General features: G+C 38.9%; 1 protein-coding gene across 1 annotated transcript in view; it reads right to left on the bottom strand.

Annotated features, from left to right (window-relative positions):
- Positions 1-21,776, bottom strand: part of LOC113525375 (receptor tyrosine-protein kinase erbB-4) — a 366,993-nt gene that overhangs the window by 70,040 nt on the left and 275,177 nt on the right. The window contains 6 exon segments of the mRNA XM_026911874.3: positions 4,491-4,623; positions 6,352-6,396; positions 7,444-7,598; positions 13,123-13,216; positions 14,433-14,565; positions 20,913-21,112. Of these exon segments, the coding sequence (XP_026767675.2) occupies positions 4,491-4,623; positions 6,352-6,396; positions 7,444-7,598; positions 13,123-13,216; positions 14,433-14,565; positions 20,913-21,112 (760 nt within the window).

Genomic DNA, 21,776 nt, shown 5'->3' on the forward strand with positions numbered 1-21,776 from the left:
AGGCATTTTATCTTCTGCTGAGAACCTGGAAGTAAATGGGGATGCTGTTGAGCTCTCAGTGCCGTGCTGTCTATCACTAATCAGAAGACAGATGGTACCATCAGTGACCACTGTGGCTGTTGCACAAGCTTGAACATGTTGCATTAAATTACTTTTTCTGTGGAGCTGCAAACACACGATCTAGCACAGGGATGGAAAAATACAACTGCAGCTCAAAGTACACTCTATGGCCAAAAGTATGTGGACGCCTGACTATCACACCCATATGTGGTTGTTCTCCAAACAGTTCCACAAAGCTGGAAGCAGGCAGTTGTATAGAATGGCGTTGTATTCTGTAGCATTACAACTTCCCTTCACTGGAACTAAGCGTGACAAGTATCAACAAGCACAGATGAGTGTGATGTCAAGGGTCTACATACTTTTGGACTATCACAAAGCAAAAACCCACTAGAGGTCGTGTGTTACAGTGATTTCATCATGGTTAAGGGTGTTCTTAGGCATGACGTGAGGCGGAGTATAAAACTCCTTTACACATGATAAAATTCCTCTAACACACATCCTCAAGTGGCCTGTTGCTTTTTCTTTTTTTTAAAAAAGGCAACAAAACCATAATAACACAATCTAGTGCTCAGTAAATACTTTAATTTATTACTAATAATATTCACAATAATAAACAATTCTTTCATGATGTATTGCAGTCTGTTAACTTTAAACTGCACAATATTCTTTCTTCCTTTCTTCCTTCCTTCCTTCCTTCCTTCCCCTTGTCCTCTCCTTTTCTCCCTCTTTTTCTGACTATCCATTAATATATCCCTCTCTGCCTCTTTGCTATTCCTTCATTCATTTCTCTCACCCTTCCTCCCATTCCTTCCTTCTATCTATCTTTCCTTCCTACTTCCCTCACCCCCTCCTTCTCTCTCACCAATCCCTACCTATGTCCTTTCACCATTCCTTTCTTCTTCTCTACATTTTTCCTTCCAATGTTCCTTCCATGCTTTTGTTCCTTTTTTACTTCCTTCCATTCATATGCCTTTTCTTCCTTCCTTCCTTCCTATCCTCCCATTCATATGCCTTTCCTTCCTTCCTTCCGTCCTCCCATTCATATGCCTTTCCTTCCTTCCTTCCGTCCTCCCATTCATATGCCTTTCCTTCCTTCCTTTCTTCCTTCCTTCCATTCATATGCCTTTCCTTCCTTCCTTCGTTCCTTCCATTCATATGCCTTTCTTTCCTTCCTTCCTCCCATTCATATGCCTTTCCTTCCTTCCTTCCTTCCTCCCATTCATATGCCTTTCCTTCCTTCCTTCCGTCCTCCCATTCATATGCCTTTCCTTCCTTCCGTCCTCCCATTCATATGCCTTTCCTTCCTTCCTTCCTTCCTTCCTTCCTTCCATATGCCTTTCCTTCCTTCCTTCCGTCCTCCCATTCATATGCCTTTCCTTCCTTCCTTCCTTCCTTCCTTCCATATGCCTTTCCTTCCTTCCTTCCGTCCTCCCATTCATATGCCTTTCCTTCCTTCCTTCCTTCCTTCCTTCCTTCCATATGCCTTTCTTTCCTTCCTTCCTTCCTTCCTTCCATATGCCTTTCTTTCCTTCCTCCCTTTCTTCCTCCCATTCATATGCCTTTCCTTCCTTCTTTCCTCCCATTCATATGCCTTTCCTTCCTTCCTTCCGTCCTCCCATTCATATGCCTTTCCTTCCTTCCTTCCTTCCATATGCCTTTCTTTCCTTCCTTCCTTCCTTCCTTCCTTCCTTCCTTCCATATGCCTTTCTTTCCTTCCTCCCTTTCTTCCTCCCATTCATATGCCTTTCCTTCCTTCCTTCCTCCCATTCATATGCCTTTCCTTCCTTCCTTCCGTCCTCCCATTCATATGCCTTTCCTTCCTTCCTTCCTTCCTTACATATGCCTTTCCTTCCTTCCTTCCGTCCTCCCATTCATATGCCTTTCCTTCCTTCCTTCCTTCCTTACATATGCCTTTCCTTCCTTCCTTCCGTCCTCCCATTCATATGCCTTTCCTTCCTTCCTTCCTTCCTTCCTTCCTTCCTTCCATATGCCTTTCTTTCCTTCCTTCCTTCCTTCCTTCCTTCCTTCCATATGCCTTTCTTTCCTTCCTCCCTTTCTTCCTCCCATTCATATGCCTTTCCTTCCTTCCTTCCTCCCATTCATATGCCTTTCCTTCCTTCCTTCCGTCCTCCCATTCATATGCCTTTCCTTCCTTCCTTCCTTCCTTACATATGCCTTTCCTTCCTTCCTTCCGTCCTCCCATTCATATGCCTTTCCTTCCTTCCTTCCTTCCTTCCATATGCCTTTCTTTCCTTCCTTCCTTCCTTCCTTCCTTCCATATGCCTTTCTTTCCTTCCTCCCTTTCTTCCTCCCATTCATATGCCTTTCCTTCCTTCCTTCCGTCCTCCCATTCATATGCCTTTCCTTCCTTCCTTCCTTCCTTCCTTCCTTCCTTCCTTCCTTCCTTCCTTCCTTCCTTCCTTCCATTCATATGCCTTTCTTTCCTTCCTTCCTTCCTTCCTTTCATATGCCTTTCCTTCCTTCCTTCCGTCCTCCCATTCATATGCCTTTCCTTCCTTCCTTCCTTCCTTCCTTCCTTCCATTCATATGCCTTTCTTTCCTTCCTTCCTTCCTTCCTTCCATTCGTATGCCTTTCCTTCCTTCCTTCCTTCCTTCCATTCATATGCCTTTCTTTCCTTCCTTCCTTCCTTCCTTCCTTCCTTCCTCCCATTCATATGCCTTTCCTTCCTTCCTTCCGTCCTCCCATTCATATGCCTTTCCTTCCTTCCTTCCTTCCTTCCTCCGATTCATATGCCTTTCTTTCCTTCCTTCCTTCCTCCCATTCATATGCCTTTCCTTCCTTCCTTCCTTCCTTCCTTCCATATGCCTTTCCTTCCTTCCTTCCTTCCTTCCTTTCATATGCCCTTCCTTCCTTCATTTAATCTTTCCTCCCTCTTTTCTTTCTTTCTTTCTTTCTTTCTTGCTTTCTCTGACTTCACAAAGCAACAAGAAAAAAAAAGACAAAGTGAGGCGGAGCCACGTGAGCTGTGTTTATATAGATTAGAAGACCTGAGTGGACTTTAAGGTTTTATGAGCATCCCTGAGCTCCATCTCACTTTGTATGTCCTCTCTTCCTATTGTTCTGTTTCTCTCATAGCCTGAGGGTGATGAAGAACTTCCTTGGCATGTCAGAACCCAGCAGACACAGAATGAAAGAGATGAGATAAACATTGGAAAAGAAGACAGAGAGGCCTGAGGGTCTTCTTTAGTTCCTCCAGCTGGGTGTGTTCCTGTTGCTCCAGCCCTTTCTTTGCTCTCTGATCTCATGCAGAGTTGTTTTAATGAATCCTTTGCTGTTGTAATTAGCAGGAGAATTGAGGGCTGAGCAGGGCGTTATTAAGGGATTTACAATAGAAGTGCCAAGGAGAAAGATGGTGAGTAAGAAAGACACAGAAATCTGTGAAAACCCACTTCGGGCATTAAATAAATAAAAACCCTGTATCCTAAGTCAAAATTCTGAGAAAACATAATTTTAAGATACTATCTCATAATTACAAGATTAAAAAAAAAATCATAAATTTAACAAGTCATAATTTCGAGATGCTATAAATCCTAATTATGAGATAAAATGTTAATAACAAGTCATAATTTTGAGATACTATAAGTCATAATTATGAGATAACAAGTCATAATTTCAAGATACTAATTCGTCATTTTGAGATACTGCTGGTATTGTTGGAAGGGGTGCAGACACAGGCAGTACACAGGCAGGCCTACTTCTTATGACTCGAAATTATGACTTATAATCACAAAATTGATTGCAAAATGATTTACTTGTTATCACATAATTATGGCATAGTATCTCAAATTATGAGATAGTAACTTGAAATTATGATCTAGTATCTCAATTGTGGCTTAGTATCTCATAATTATGACTTAATTTGATCTTAAAACTTTGACTTGGTATGATACTTAGTTTCCCAAAATTATGAGACATCATCTCAAAATATTGACTCAGTATCTCAAAATTATGACTTAGTATCACAATCATAACACAATCACAATCACAATAAACAGTGTATCTCAAAATTCACTTGGCCTCTCATAATTATGACATAGTATCTCAAAATTATGATTTGGTACCTCATAATTATGATTTTCTATCTCAAAACTATGACTTGGTATAGTCATAATTATGACTAAATACCTCAAATATGATTTAGTATCTCAAAATTAGGACATGATGTAATTCTTATGAATTAGTATCTAACAATTAAGACATGCCATAATTATAACATAGTATCTCATAATTATGACTTGGTATCTCAATTATTACTTAGTATATCTTAATAATGAGATAATACCCAGGATTTTTTAATTGGCATGAATTGGCTTCCACAGAAATCAGAGATAGTTAATGACAGTAAAAGAGACAGCAGGTAAGAAAGTGAGAGATAGCAAGAGAAAGCAAAAGCGATACACTGTCTTACCTCCGTCTCCAGGAAGCGCCTGAGGGCTCTTTTCTTTTTGATGCTTTTCCTTCTCACCGACACGGCCACGCCCAGCGCCACAATGACCACCACGAACAAGCCGCCGATCACCCCTGCTGCAATCAGAGGAGTCCTAACAGACAGGGAGAAGTATGAAATAGACATTTATAAAAACACTAGACACAACAACAAGCAGAAGAATCGTTTAATAGCTTCAATTTATGAGTTATGTCACAAAACTGACATTTCTTGATGTCCACACTGACATTTCAAGAGTAATTATGTTGTGATGTTAGTGCTGTAAAGCAGTTTCTTAGCAATTTACAACCAAATCCAAGGGAAATGTTAATGTCCTATACATTTTTGTCTTGTTCTCCTGTCACGTAGACGTGTTTTCTTCGCAAACGATTCCTTCTGAAGGAGTCAGTAATGTGAACGATTCAGTATTATGCAGTAAATGATACCATGATGCATGTAGCTTCAATTTATTATATGCTTTAGCCCTGTGTGTGTGAGTGTGTGTGGGGTAAATAAGAGCATGGAGTTCTATAAAGTACACGTTTGCCATGTAAGCAAAGAAAAGCATGAAGAAAAGAAAAGACAGAGAACATGGAAGCGTGGGAGATGTAGTTTATGGGCAGCAGTTTGTGTTTGTGTGTGTGTGTGTATGTATTGCTCTGAACAGAAGAAAGACACTTCCCATTCACACATTGCTGGATTATCTATTGCTGAGATGAGAATCTGGCTGGTTAATTCACTATCGATCGGATGTACAAAGCTCCCATCCTTCACACGCCTACGCACATCGAAGCCACACGTCAGTAGTATACATGATCGCGCTACACGTGGGCATGTTTACTCTGTTACATTTACTTTAGCAACTCTCTGTATTTGAGTAAAGTTAGGTGTAATGAACACTACTTTTCATTCTTAAGCCCTATTCGGAATGTATCTCAGGGAATTTTACTACCGTAATTCTTTTTTTTTAATAAACTGTGCTTGCATTTCTGGAAAGATCACATTGTGTTTTACCTTCTATAAACTGATCAGTGGAAATAATCTCAGGTCACCTCAGTATATCCTGCCAGAATTGATATGCTGGGAACGATTTCGATGCTACAGACGGGTTTAGGTAAGTTACTGAGTTTCTAGAACAGTCTACTAATATAAAGCCTACTAATGATCAAGCGTAACTTGTGCAGCCGATCATCCCTGCACCAAGCACTTTTTTTTTTCCACCCCAATTCCCAGCAATACGAAATTATAATAAAGGTCAAAACAATGAGTTTGCATTAAAATGAGATGTGTGTAGTATACATGACATTTCTAGTGTGATGACAGTACATACATCAATTCTGAGAGTTTATCAGCATTGTTAAGTCAGAGATTCTGCGAGTTTATGTGTGTGTGTATGTGTGTGTGTGTGCGTGCGTGTGTGTGTGTGTGTGTGTGTGTGTGATACTGCAGTATATCTGGAACAGCAAATCCATTTGTGCACAATAGTTAGTGGCGTTTTGTTCTTTTTGCCCCATGAGAACAAAAGAAAGTGCTATCAATTTATCAAGGGTGCGCACACACACACACACACACACACAAACACACACTCACACACACCTCTACATTGAGCCTCACAGCAAGCCATTAATCACACAATGGTGGCCGATTCACTGTACAACTTTCCCTCTCTAACTAACCAACCACCTCTCTCTCTCTCTCTCTCTCTCTCTCTCTCACTCTCTCTCTCACTCTTTCTTTCTCTGTCTCTCTCATTATGTAACTAGACCCTCTAGAAAATACAGGAAATGTTTGTGTGTGTGTGTGTATTAAAGTTGCAGAAAAGAAAAGCCCAGCACTTTATTACCTGTCAATCATGCCAATGCAATCCTGAAGCCTGGGCCCGGTGCATCTGAAACACAGAACAGACTCCAATAAATGAATAAAAACAGAAAACAAAGGAGTAAATGTAGAGTTTTGCTGTTATCACCTGTCCACTATCCGTCCATCCATCCATCCATCCAAATCTATCTATCTATCTTTCTAGGTGGATGGATACAGTATATATATATATATATATATATATATATATATATATATATATATATATATATATATATATATATATATACACACACACACACATCTCTTTGATGCACAATATTTACATCCATCTATCCACCTATCCTCTATCAGTTCTTTATAGTGTTCTTATCACTTGTCCCCAAGCTCTTACTACAGTGTATTCTACGTAATTACAGCTACACACCCTGGTGTTACAGCATTCTGGTGAAGAACAAATTTCAGCTCTTTTGATGCTGCATTAAGCTTCGTTCCTTTAATCAGTCTTCATCTTTCTCACACACATCAGTCCTCCACCTCTCCCCAGATCAAAGGCCTTGAGCCTCATCATCCAACACGGGAGAGGGAATGGGAGTATCTTTAGACTGGACGAGTGGCAATGTGAGATGGGGAGAGCAGAAGGATGTTGCTTCGAATGCTGAGATATTTATGAGATATTTTCTTAGTGTGTGTGCTCTCTCTTACGTCATCAGGAGAAGTTATAACATAACTTCTAAAACTAACTAAAAAAGATGCTGCTACTAAATTACACTGCTTGTAATTTAACAAGTTTTAAATTATTCACTGACAGCAAGAATAATTTAAAAGCGCAACAAAGTTAAGCATTTGATATTCAGCAAGTCTGCTTTGTTGAAAATTAACAGAAAAATGTACACTGTCTATTGATATGTCTTCATAATTCCATAATTTTAAAAGTTATTGTCTGAAAATAACCACACAGGAGACAAAGCATTTTATTATTTTTGCTTATTATTATTGTTGTTGTTGTTGTTGTTGTTAATAATAATAATAATAATAATAATATTATTTAGTTCATTATTTCTTACTTATCTATGTAACACACACACAGACATACACACTCTAACAGAGTCCATACCCCTGGGTGCAGTTGATGTGGCAGGGATGACATTCCTTGTTGGGTTCTGCATATTTAAAGATGAAGCTATTGGCTCCCTGGAGTCCATCGGGACATTTTTCCACACAGTTAGGCCCATCTTTAAAGTGAAGACACTTCACACAATGATCAGGACCCTGAGAGAGCAAGAGAGAGAGAGAGAGAGAGAGAGAGAGAGAGAGAGAGGAAAAACAAGACATGAGAATCCTCAGTGCAAACTACTGACCCTACTATATGCAGTATATATTGTTATGTATGATCTATATTATTGTTGTTGCTATATTCTTTCTACCTTAATATCCCATGCCTTGGAAATATTGTATTTCATGCACTCCAGTCATGCCAGTAAAGCTACGGTGAACTGAATTGGAATAAATTGACTGAGAGACCATGAGAGGGAGAAAGCAAAAAAAAAGAGAGAGAGTGAGAGCAAAGAAGAGAGAGAGAGAAATAAAAGAGCAAAGAAGAGCCATAAAACACCAGCAACCAGGCCACGGATAATAACCATCGCTCACTGCCCACACAATGACCATAACAATGAGGCGGCCGAGATTTATAGCAGTAATATAGGCAGCGGAGGAAGCGGAGAGGAGCCACTCAGTTAGGCTGGATATCAAGACGAGTGCTAGTGCCACCGCCACATTGCTTCATCAACTCACACGCACAGCAAGCACTTCACAACGGCCAGATACGGAGAAATGACACACACTGAAAGTGCTTCTTTGTAGGGAAATAGCACATCAGATATTTCACTTCGCTGTGGAAATGGGTCGCAATAACTTTCAGAGAACAAAAGTTTCCATGTTTGGTGTCTGATCGTAACACTCACCAGGGGACATTACACCTCCATGCCAGCAGGGGTCCCCTTTCCTGAATACTAAGAACTCTTCTTCTACACTCACTTCCTGTTCACTTGCAGGTCTAGCATGTAGCAGTGCATGATTTACAAACACACTTTGCGAAGTCTTGCCAACTACCTAGTTTCTTTAAGGGCAGTCGTAGCTCAGTGGTTGAGATTTTGGACCACTTATGGGAAGGTCGTGAGTTCAGCCAAGCTCACTCTGGATAAGGGTGTCTGCCAAATATTACTCTTGGATCACTGTTTGTGGTTTGAATGAAGATGTGTTTTGAAGGCAAACCTATAGCCATAATATATATATATATATATATATATATATATATAGCCAAAAATAATATATATATTTCGTCTATATTTCTTAGACAAACCACTAATAAAAGTGCCAAATCAAGATTTTTGCAACAGTATGTCTACTTCACTGTCATTGAATTTCGTCTATGTAGACATTTCAACATTCTCCATGTTGTCTGCAACAAGCAGGGCTTTTTACTGGGCTTTTTAAAGGGAAGTTCTTCAATATATAACGATTTCTTTATGTTTTCTTTGTGTATGCTGCCTTTGATAAATGAGACTCTTGAGTCCTGTCCGTTACACTGATGTTTGCCTCTGTGAAGTTAACGTAGCTAAGAAAGCTTCTAGCTACTGAAACAGATTCTCTCCTCGTGTTGTGGTTCCCATGGTGTCAATGAAACCATGTGCTTTTGTTTTGGTTTCTGATTTGGTTCTGTCTCCTCCCCTATCCTGTTATTGGTCTTCTCGTCAATCCGTTTTGTATTATCCCCTGATTACTCTATCTATGTACACCCTGCTGCTTCTTTGTTTCACTGCGAAGTCCTTTCGTGCTTTTTGTGTCATCATGTTCAACCTCTGTTTAATGAGTTTTCTGAGTTTTGGTTTATTCCTGGTTTCTTAATGTTTTTGAATTGTGCCTGCTTTATTTGTCTAGGATCATGAATTGTCTTTGTTTAGCTCAGTCTGCCTGTGCTTGGACCCACGCCATGTTCTCATGCCTCAAACAAAACACACAGCAAGTTTACGCACTTAAGTCCTGCTTCATATCGCCACACATTACAGCAACCAGTTTAGCATTATCACACAATCACCTCAAACTGTGTTCACTCTCTCATCCAGACTTGTTTATGTGATTTCTGACACTATACGACACACTGTTATCTATAAATATGGAGATGAATAAATATGGAGCATGATGTCACAGAGCTGAAAGTAGCATCCTAAAGCCAGCATGAGTATCAAAAGTTGGAGAAGTGGGAATTATATGTTAGAAAGCATTTCATTAAAAATATAATTCCATTATGATCTGTACATATTTTTATTTATTTATTGGTATTGTCTTACATTAAGGTAGAAATGTTTATTACGTTGATAATGTTAATGTATTAATGCTGAAGTTCATGGTTTGTTAATGTTAAATAATGCTGTACATAATATCAGTTAAGGGAAACACAATGTAACCTATCTACCTATCTATCTATCGACAGACTTATTTCCTGTATATTTTCCATAAATGTAAAAAATAAATAAATAAATAAATAAATAATAATAATAATAAAATACTACTGCTACTACTACTACTACTAATACTACTACTACTACTAATAATAATAATTATTATTAATATTGTTATTATTATTAGTTAAATTCTCTAGATTTTGTACGTTATGTGTTATAATAATTTTATTGCCTTTTTTTTGTTTTATTTGTGCTGGTTAACTCACAGTTATTATAGAAATAGCCAGTAAATTATAAAAAGATGAGTAAAGTCTAAAAAAAAAAAACCGAGTGAACACTATTCCATTAAATAGTTATGTGTTTTTTGCGTGTTTTTCATTTCTGAATTAGAGAACACGTCCGTGTATGGAGCTGGTTTGGATGTAACTCAGTGATCGTGAGAGACACTTCACTGAAGTATAAGAGTTCGATATTCACACGGCATTTGGACTGAACAGAGTGCTGGGATTTTGTTTAACACACAGCTCAGCTGAAAAGCTCCTCCAAGGCTAGTTCAGCTAGCAGATATCATCAATCTCCTCTTTAATGCAGCTGTTGCTCAGGTCACCCGCTCAACCTCTCCTCTCCTCTCACAGATAAACCTCTGTAAATGTTACCATCTATCTCAAAACAGGTTTAATTGCTTCTGCAGATGTCCAGGTTCAACACAAAGGACACTCTATAAAGCCTTGTCTCTGCGTGTGTGCGTGCGTGTGTGAGCGTGTGTGTGCGCGCGCGTGTGTGTGTGTGTGTGCGCGTTTGTGTTAGGGTTATCTGGAAAGCTTCTATGCATGACTGGACTATATCATATCCAAAGGGCTTTGGTGCATTGGAGAGAAAAGTGATGTGTAAATACACTCACACACACACACACACACACACACACACGCGCACGCACACACACGCACACACCTGCAGAAATATTCAGACTGTGACAATATTTCAATAATTATTTTGTGATGCTTTCTAGGCTATCTATTTGTTTGTTTGTTTGTTTGTTTGCTATTTTTATGGCCATTTTGTCACCTTATTAGCATTTGCTTTAGAATTACACAAACAAACCTCCTTATAAAATGAATTACAAGTTTCCAGCACTACACATTAATAAATAAATTCATAAGTATGGTCCTGTAGGCTGTGCTGTTTTAAAGGCTTTACAATCACTACACAAAATTAAAAAAAAATAAAATCCTGGAGCATTTATGCAACTTCTACAACAAAGCAACGTGTATTGATTTCCTCTCTAAGCAGCCAGAATTTAGGGGCAAGCATCTTATACTCCGTAGCAACTTATTGTCCTGAAAACACTGCGATCCATCTTCCCCTTGCACCGCCACACGGCAGACACGCGGCCAGATTAGCCAACTCAACGAGAAGCAAAATCAATCCCACAGCAACAAATGTACATTTACATTTCATTCTGGGATTCGATTAATCACAGGGGTCCGTGGCTCACATCCAAATCTGACTGTGTGTGAAGGAGAGCGAGACTAGCGGAGAACGAAAAAACAGCGAATAAACCCAGCTGATGTAGAATCTACAGTGTGCCGGAGTGCTTCATCATGCTTTAAACAACAGAAATCAGTAATCCACGTCATGAAATCACACTTTCTGCTGCTGTGACTTGTCCAATGTGGATATCCTAAAGTTCTACACTTCCTAAAACAGACTTTACCTCATAAAGACTGCCTGTGATCAGCCCAGGACTCACATTATCATCACTTCATCACATCATATATATATATATATATATATATATATATATATATATATATATATATATATATATATATATATATATATATACAGCCTTTTAACACATGTACAGCTGTTCGCTTGTTGTCTAGATGATTTATTATCCGCTATCATCCAGATGAGGATGAGTTTCTCAAAGTTTCTTCCTCATGTCATCTCAGGGAGTTTCTCCTCACCGCTGTCATCTCTGGATTGTTCATTAGGGAGACTGTACCTCATAAACACTGCCCTGTGATCATCCCAGGCCTCACAATATGATCACATCAAACATATATACATCTCTAGATGATTTATAAACCAGTATCACCCAGAAGAGGATGAGTTTCTCAAAGTTTCTTCCTCATGTCATCTCAGGGAGTTTCTCCTCACCACTGTCATCTCTGGATTGTTCATTAGGGATCTACATCTACTGTACATCTGGATTTCTGTTAAACATTTACATTTATGGCATTTTGAAGACGCCCATATCAAGAATGACTTCCAAAAGAAGCTCCAGTAAATAACAATGTGATAATGTCTACGGTTAAAAGCAAAGCAGTACAGAAATAAAACTGAATTGGACTGAACTGACAAAGTGTGATGCCTAATTGCTCACGTGAGTATTTGAAAGTATGAAAGATACTTATCTGTTAAATAAGTATGGATTTAATTAAATATAAATATTAACGTTTTAATAATGTTAAACTAAGGCATATTAAGGCAATATAAGCACATGTCTTATAGGTGTTTAAAAATCAAACATATCAAAAATAAATGGAAAAAAATGTAAATGTTTAAAAAAAAAAAGGATATATTTTTAAAGTACGATATATTTTTATTAATGTAATAATAATAATAACACTTATAGGCTCTGTCCACACATATACAGATATTTTTTTGGAACTAGAACATTTTTGGTGACTGAAAACGAAGCTTTTTGAAGCCAAGGTGAAGACATTTTAAAATATATTTTGACTATGTTCATGTGGATATGAAAAAAAAAAAAAAACACTGATGTCGCAGTGCCAACCTGCGCACGTGGTATTGCACGTGTTATGTACGTGTTGCCGACGAGGTTGTTACTTTTTGATCTGTATTTTTTTTATTCTATAAAGTATCTGTAATTGAATTTCACTCAATATTCACAGATGGAATTAAATACTATCCACCTAATCGGCTTGGCATGCTCACATAAACGGTTTCAATCATTTTTTGTGTTTTTGTGTGGACAGAGATATTATCAAAATGTCACTTATGTGGAAGGAAAGGTTTTTTTTTAAACAGAGGGGTAAAAACTACTTACTACATACTTATGTATGTATTTACGACATGCTTAGACACGTAGTCTACGTGTGAATAAAAATATGGGGTCAACTGAAAATTTGGAATCTGTAAGTGATTAATATACTGTACAGTATATACATCATCTTAATTGCATTAAATGCACATATATCATACAGATCATACTGTAGATATATGATTACTGACTACAACTTGTGTGTTACATACTGTATTTATGAAATTTAAGCTCAGAAAGGACACGCTAAGCTGTAACTCACCGGTCCAGTGCAGGTCAGACCATCATCTTCAGCTCTCTCACACTGAGCGTCACACTCTACACACATGGAGCCATTCGCAAACTCTCGCACCTCCCTGAGAGAGAGAGAGAGAGAGAGAGAGAGAAAGAGAGAGAGGGAGACATTGATTCATTCATATTTGTATTTCTTTCAGAGCAATATGTTTGACAAAGTGCACATTAACTGTCAGTGTGTAGACAGGAGTGTGTCACACCCTCACACACACTTCACTTAAATAGCAATAAAGACGACATTCTTCATCTCGGCTCTCATCTAGAAGAATCCATCTATTATTGACGTGCTGTCATGAATAGCACTTTAATACACAGTAAAATATAAATATTAGTTTTGTGTTTCTGAGATACGTAAATCTCTCACGGGAATAGATTACACCACTCAAAGAGACATTTTCATGACTGACAGGCGAGTCTCTGGGTCCACGGGGAGGAGTTTAGGTTTTATTTTACTTCTAATAACAATCACAAAAGGATAATGTTACCATAAAATTAGACAATATAATATGGAAATGACTTTAGCTAAGCTACTTAGCTATCTGACGCAATTACAGCTAGTTAACATCTAGATTACTTCTTTAGCTGGACAAATTCGCTAGCAAGCTAGTTACCACTCAGCTAAGTACCATATAGTATAGTTCAATCAGCATTGTAAGTGTGAAATAAAACTGGAGATAGTGCAACTATGCTAATGTTGATTATAAAGAAAGAAATGCTGAAATGTACAGCCAAATTCAGAACTATTGGCAACCTTCAAGAGAATTCAATAATTTATTCATCTTTAGTAAGCGCTTTATCCTGGTCAAAGCCTTCCCCAAGAACACTCTGGCTGGAACACCGGTCCCTAGGGGGAATTGTGTGTAGCCAATCCACCTACCAGCATGTTTGTGGGAAATGGGAAGAAAGCGAAGAAGCCAGAGGAAACCCGCACGGACACAGAGAGAACACTCTAGATAGACAATATCCCAAGCTCAGGATTGAACCCTGGAGCTGTGAGGCAGAAATAACTGCATAAAATACTATGCAATAACTTTTTCTTTTTTCCTTTCCGCAATTTTCTTACTTGCCTTGTCAGTTTCAAGAAATTGAAAAAGCCAACAGCTGTTAAAAACTGTAGTATGAGACACAATGCAGAGCAAATATAACCATCAAACATCAACAGGTGCTTGTAGCGTAGAATTGGTAGCATGTGTGTATATGTGTATGTGTGTGTGTGTGTGTGTGTGTGTGTATGTGTGTGTGTGGTGTGATAAGAATGAACAGATGAGATTAGCTGACCCGTAGTGCAGGTTGCAGGACTTCACACACATGCGCCCCCTGCTGAAGAAGCGGCAGGACAGGCACTGATCCGGACCCGGACCCCAACACCCAGCGTCCGAACACAACGGGTCACACACCATGCGCTCCATAACTGAAAAAAAGACACAACATCTCTCCTGTTACACACAGAAACATGACTGCTACTGATTACTGTTTATCTCATCAGTTACTAAAATAATTTTGTTTATTAATAACAATGCTGTTGAATTCTGGATTCTGATTGGTCAGAAGGTGTTAGTTAATTTTCTATAACAGCATCTCTGAGAATAGCTTAAATCACAGGTTTATATGAATGCACTTCTTCTAATACGTTATCGTTTCTATGGTAACAACTTACACAGGGACTTGTATGGAGGATGCTCCACATGATCTAAGACTAATAATAAACATATTAAAAAACACGTAATTTAAAAGGACAAATGTATACTATGTGATATGGATGTTTTTTTTGTAGGAAAGGAGTCTCCAGTGTCAGTGCTAGGTAACACTCAATAAGTTTTCAGAGATGGTAAGTCTTCAGGACAGAGGAGTTTGCGCTTTCCAGTTTTTCAGTAACATGACAAGCTGCATTTTTCTTACTTCAAGAGAGAGAGAAAAAAGCGTTACACTTATGTTCCCTCACTAAGTGTAACGTAAGTAATACTAGGAACTAATTTGTTTCGCAGACGGTCCACAACATTAAACGTAACTATAAACTGATAAATCGTACAACGTGGCGTTTTGGTAGGAAATTGTAACTGTTGGCAAATTTCTGGGGTATAAGAGGAATTAAGCATTTCAGGAATTGCTGGAATGGAAAATAATAAACTTTGGGGTGGGAACAGCAACTCTGCTTTGTGTCAAGCCTCATCACACCACTCATTGATTATTTTCCTATAACAGCATGTCCTATAATGATTATTCCTTATATACAAGAATGCATTATTTAGTATTTAGATGTGTAGATAAAATACTGCGATGTGTAGGAAAAAACCTTGTAGAAAATCAAAACGTATCTGGGAATCTTGTTCAACACAAGATGATTTATGATGATTTATCTGTTTTGATGTCATATATTAAATTCGAATAATAAAAATACTTTGACAATTAAATAAATAAATAAATAAATAAATAGTACATGGTACATTACTCAGACTTTCTGTATTTTATTAACAGGAAGGGTATCAGTTCATGTGTATGAGAACATTCATTGACTGCTGCTTTCTTTGTTAACAGAGCTCATCAAAACATGGTTCTGCGAATTCCTCATTCAGAACTTGTACATCTGCTATTACAGTGAAGTGATTTCTGATCGCACTTTCAGGTGTCAGTAGGCGTTAGACAGAAATGTAAGATCTTTTGTCATAATTTGACTGAGCTCATTGCACGCCATCTGGGTTAGCTAAGCCTGCTGTAATCATGCATATTTTACACTCGCTGAGTGTTTGCTGATATGGCCTGCTGTATTTCAGTGAGAAATGCTGATGTGTGTGTGTGTGTGTGTGTGTGTGTGTGCGTGCGCACGAATGCACGGAAGAGACAGAAAGGACAGACGGGTTCAGACAGAGGCCCCACTGTGGAACAGAACACAGCAGCTGTGTAAAAATATTGCTGACGTTTAAGAGACAGCACACACACACACACACACACACACACACACACACACACACATTACACCAAGCATACACCTGCAATCCTCTCAAACAATGAACCAGAGGAGATAATGGAAAATGGAGAAAATAATTAGTTGGGGGTGTATGGAGTTAACACACTGTGCAAATCTCAAACAGATGGCTTTTTTTTTTTTTTTTTTCAACATTGTTCCTAAAGGTAGTTTCCGGGGGTCACTGGGGGTCACTGGGGGTCACTGGGGGTCTTGGGGTCGTCGTGGGGGGGTGTTGGGTGGTTTTGATGTGGTCTTGGTAAGGTCTTGTTGTAGTTTTGCAGTGGACTTGAGGGGGTCTCCGGGTGATCTTGGAGTGGTTTTAGTGGATCTTGGGTTGTTCTTAGGGTGGTTTGGGGTGGTCTTGGTATAGTTTTGCAGTGGCCTTAAAGGAGTTTTGGATTGGTCTTGCAGTGCTTTTGGGGTGATCTTTGGTGGTCTTGGAGTGATTTTAGGGAGGTCTTGGGTTGGTTTTGGGGTGGTCATAGGGAGTCTTGGGTTGGTTCTGAGGTGGTCATGGGGGTCAGGGTTTGGTTTTGGGGTGGTCATGGGGGTCAGGGTTTGGTTTTGGGGTGGTCATAGGGGGTCTTGAATTGGTTTTGGGGTGGTCATAGGGGGTCTTGGGTTGGTCTTGGTGCCTTTGGTTGATCTTGGGGGCTCTGGCAGTCTTGGGGTGGTCTTGGAGTGTTTTTGGCAGGTATTCAGGTGATTTTGGGGTGGTTGTGGGGGGCCTGGGGTCGTCTTGGTCTGGTTTTGGACTGGCGCTGAAGTGGTTTTATATTTAACACAGAGATTTCCATAATATATACAATAAAAATTGCTGTGTAAACAATTTCTGTCTACTGTGAAAAGGAGAATATTGGAATGTTATAGAATATTATATAAAACTAAAATGCTACAGTGTATATCACTCAACATATCTCAACAATGTAAAACTCGTACAGTAAATTGTATACCTTTCGGCTTTCATTTCTTATTGATACATAAAATTTTTTTTACAGGGATACACTCATAATTCACAATATATATATATATATATATATATATATATATATATATATTGTGAATAGATATATATATATATATATACTCTATATATAAGAGTACTCTTCACTCTCACAAGAGACAAGCCAGGAGTGATATGAATGACTTTATCACCAAGGTAAGGGCCAGGTCTCACTCGAGAAGATCTAGTGTAGCCTGAATGTTTTTATTGTTTGTTTGTTTTGTTTTATTTTTTTTTTTAACAAACAATAACCACCTAGCAAATATGAAATATTGAGAAAATAGGAATGATACTAAAAAAATTACAGCCTACATCACTCATTCATCCAAACACCCCCGCCAAGCGTTGTGTAGATACAAAATCAGAAATATTTATTTCATTCTTCTATCAATAGCTCACAGCTACAATAATTGACCATCAACTTTTGGTCTGACATTGCCCCCTGGTAGGAACCCTGTGAGTTTCAATATAATTTGAGCACTGACTCAGAATGACAGCCATTTTTCCCAGCTAAGTGACATTTTACTGAATGACATTTTCCTCTGATGCCTGCCACCACTCTTCTGAAACATTAATAGTCAGGGCAAAAGGATTTCTTGTCAACATGGAAATGATTAACCTCAAAAGTCACTTGTCTACAAGAAAAAAAAAAACCAAACAAACAAAATGCTCGGGCTCCACGCAAGAAAATGCTCAGAGACTTTCAAGCGTTCGTTTTGGGTTCAGTGCTTTAGGGCACTTACACATATTTGTTGGCACAAATATATTATACATATACACATACACATATATATGTGTGTATATATACACTGATCAGCCATAACATTAAAACCACTGACAGGTGAGATGAATAACACTGATTATCTTGTTACAGCGGCACCATCCCTTCTTCTTCCTTTAGCCTTGTATTTTGCATGATCCTCCTCTTACCGTCTTCACTTTTTCATTCATCCTTCCATCCTTCCTTCCCCTTGTCATTCCCTCTTGCCTTCCCCTAGTCTTATATATAATATATCTTCCACGGTGGCGAATCTTTTTCTCTTCAGTCTCATTTTTACAGTGGATGTGAAGTGATAACCACATTGTTTTTGGTTAAAAACACCTTGGTTTTGAAAATGCAGTGTGTGCAGTTGCATTGTTATGGTGCAAAATCCAGGTCTAAGTTGCACGCCACACTTGAATTCTGGGAAATTTTTGGGTCCCCCCACATACATATATATATATATATCTTTGGGTGTTCTTCTTTCATATTTCTACAGTAGTTACCTCATGTGTGTTTTCCTAGTTCATTGATACTATTACTTTATTAAAACCTTAGTGCATTTGTATCCACTTTCTGTGTCTTTCTTTGTTTTGCAGTTATAACATTAGTCTGTTTACTGAGTCAGAATTAAAGCAAAATTTATACATTTTCTTTCAGTTTGCTATTTGTTTTGGTTGGTTTTCACACTAATTGTACTAAACTAACTAACTAACTAACTAAATAAATAAATAAATAAATAAATAAAAGAGGGGCTTGTAGGGCTAAAAGCATACTTATAAAACTATGGTGATGAGAAAAGGTCAATTCTTTGGCAAGTGCATGTAACAAAAATATAATCTAAGTACGAGAACACGGAATCAGCACCAAGTAAAAGAATAAATAATTATATAAATAACTACTTTAAAACATTTTGTGTATTGCATCCAGTATTTATTTTCTCTTTTTGTTTGTCAGCCCAAATCCCCAGAACATATGGCATTTCTATCGCACTACAACTCTGTCCTTTGGCTCAGTTTAGCAGCTCGAACCTACCGAACTCACCTCCCTCAGACGCTCTCGGACTAGCTGTTTTGATCCGCACTCAAGTGCGATTCCTGTGTTCTCAGCTCCATAAAGAACCGCACTAAGGACACACCAGGGTTCCATTCTAACTGCAAACTGACTAAACACTGCATATGTGAAAGTGCGGATAAGCAACCAGTGCAGCTGAAAGTAGAGAGACTGGCTTAGCAAACATCAAAGTCTGAAGGCCCCTGCAACTGCAAATGCAGTCTCCAATAATGAATCCTGTTGCATCATAACATCCAAAAAAAGGGGAAAAAATAGCAGCGGCAAAAACCTCTCAGCCTTGCAAAGATTCATAAACATCGCTCTGTGCTGAAAAAAAGACAAAGATGTGGAGAAGGGAGTGCAATTCTTGTTGGCGATTATAGGCTCCACTGGAGGACACGTAGCTCTGAAATGTCAAAAAACTTTTGTGGCGGTTCCCTGCAATTAATTTCGTTCAATAGTTCACAGGATGACTCGACATTTGCAGAGAATGGGTAATTGGATTGTTGCTGATGGAATAAGCAAGTGGGCTTCATGTGCACTTCCCCAGAGGTCTTCTTTCACTTTTTATTTTTGGGAAAATTGCGCAAAACTTCGCCACAAGTCTGAGTACGCTACCGTACTCGTTGACACTTTTCAAGGTAAGAAGCACCACAGAGGAGGAGGAGGAAGGATGACTGCCTGACTCTTCATAGTCCTCTGGTCCTCTTGACCTCTGGTCTCCTCCAGCTGGGGAAGGATCTGAGGAACTTTGGTCTCCTGCTGGGCATAGTGAAGTGCACTCATCCAGAGAGAGAGAGAGAGAGAGAGAGAGGCCAAGGAGAGTCTTCCTACTGAGTCACTCTCATCAGGTCCAGGAGGAAACCAGAGTATGTCCTCAAGACTGCAGCAGGAGGTAATGGCACAGTGTGTGTTCTGGGGTAAAGAGCCTGACAGCTTAAAACTCAAAGTTGCTGACGATGAAGATATTGTCCTCTATATGAAAATTAGAGATTGACTTATGCTTAAGTGGGTGTAGTCAGGATTGAACAGGAGTTAAGACCTGTAGATGTAACTATGGATTTAAGCTTTATTCAGAAGTAGTGTGGCGGGGAGTTTGCCTAAAACAGAGACGTGTTTCAGGTTCGCACGATTCTGACCCTGAATTTAAGCCCACATCTTGACAGATATTGGCTCGAGTGAGAAGTCCAGAGCTACTGTCTGACAGTTTGATGTAACCACAATAAGCCACAGTGAAATTTATGTTTTGGCTGTAAATACACACAAAAAAACTATGGAATGCCATTCAAGGCCAATATTAAATAAAGAGATAATTAATTAAAGTAATTAATTAAATACAAATATCTTTTTTCCTCACATAAAACATCAGAGGAGATGCATCTTAATCAGAGATATTGTGTCTCTTGAGGACTGAATATTTTTTTTATGGCTAAAACTATTGAGAAGACTTAAAGTGATCTGTAAGGGTAGGGGATGAGTGCTAGGTCAGCTTATCCTTCAAACCATTAGCACAGAGTTCTTACAGAAACGCCAGGAATTAACAAAAAAAAAAAAAATTATTAATTAGACAAATCAAAATAATGATTTGGATGTGTGATATAATAGCCTACATCCCACATACATTATGATTTCATGACCTTTTTAAATATCTCATGGCTTCTTGCCCAATGGTGCAACAGTTACCGATGTCCTCCAGGACATGTGAAGCGAGCCACAATATCGTTTGCAAGGTCAGAGCATTTGAATGCACATCTAGGAAAGCGCTAGGTTGTGCTTATGTATGCGTGACCTGATAGCTTGTTAGCGTTGCACATCTGGATTCTGTTTTTTTGGCCATTCTTCTTGGTAAACCAGCTCGAGAGCAATATTGGAAAGGATGAGGTGAATACTTATGCAAGGCTCTGTAGATCTTTGTTGCTGATGTATGTGATTCAGTTTGTGCATCAGTGTAAAGCCGGAAGTGATATCCGCACTTACCGCACTCTTTCGGGTCCCTGTTGTTGCGGATCAGGGCTTTCTGCGCCGGGATGCGGAAGAGGCTGGTCCAGTTGATGGTGTTGTAGTAGCACAGCTGGCTGTTGTTGGTGATATAGACGTTGCCGGCACTGATCTCACGCAGAGACTGCAGCTGCAGCGATGAGATCCACTGCTGCTTGAGCACCAACAGAGAGATTCCACTGAAAAAAAGGAAAGACGAGAAATGACAGGAAGGACAAATTAATCCATGTATATTTCACAGGAATCAACGCAACCACACCTGTTGCAGCAGCGATGGAGATTTGATTCACAGCTGGATGAGCTAAGAGGATTTGAAACAGACTAGTGAAGAATAACAATCAGTAACCCCCTCCTTCCTCCATGTTCTTCCTTCTTTATTTCTTTCCTTCCTTCATTCGTTATCCACTTCCCTTCTTTCCTTCATTCCTAGTTTCCCTTCCTTCCCTTCTTCTTCTTTTCCCATTTCCTTTCTTTCTTCCTTCATCCCTTCCATCTTTCCTTCTTGCCCCATTTCCTTTTCCTTCCTTCTTTCCCCATTTTCCTTCCTTCCTTTTTTTTACCCATTTTTCATTCTTCCTGCCTTATTTTTCCCCAATTTTCCTTCCTTCCTTCCCCATGTTCTCAATTTTCCTTCCTTCCTTCCTTCCTTCCTTCCCTTGTTCCTTTTGTGCCTATTTTCTACCCTTCCTTCTTTCTTTCCCCATTTTCCTTTCTTCCTTCTTACGTTGCACATCATTTTTCACTTCCTTCCTTTCTTCCTACCCCTGTTCCTCTTTTTTCCTCCTCTGTCCACTGTCCATCCTCTACATTTCCCTTCATTCCTTCTTTCCCCCACTTTCTTTC

The sequence above is a fragment of the Pangasianodon hypophthalmus genome, chromosome 5 (assembly GCF_027358585.1).
Source record: "Pangasianodon hypophthalmus isolate fPanHyp1 chromosome 5, fPanHyp1.pri, whole genome shotgun sequence".
In the NCBI taxonomy this organism is placed as follows: domain Eukaryota; kingdom Metazoa; phylum Chordata; class Actinopteri; order Siluriformes; family Pangasiidae; genus Pangasianodon; species Pangasianodon hypophthalmus.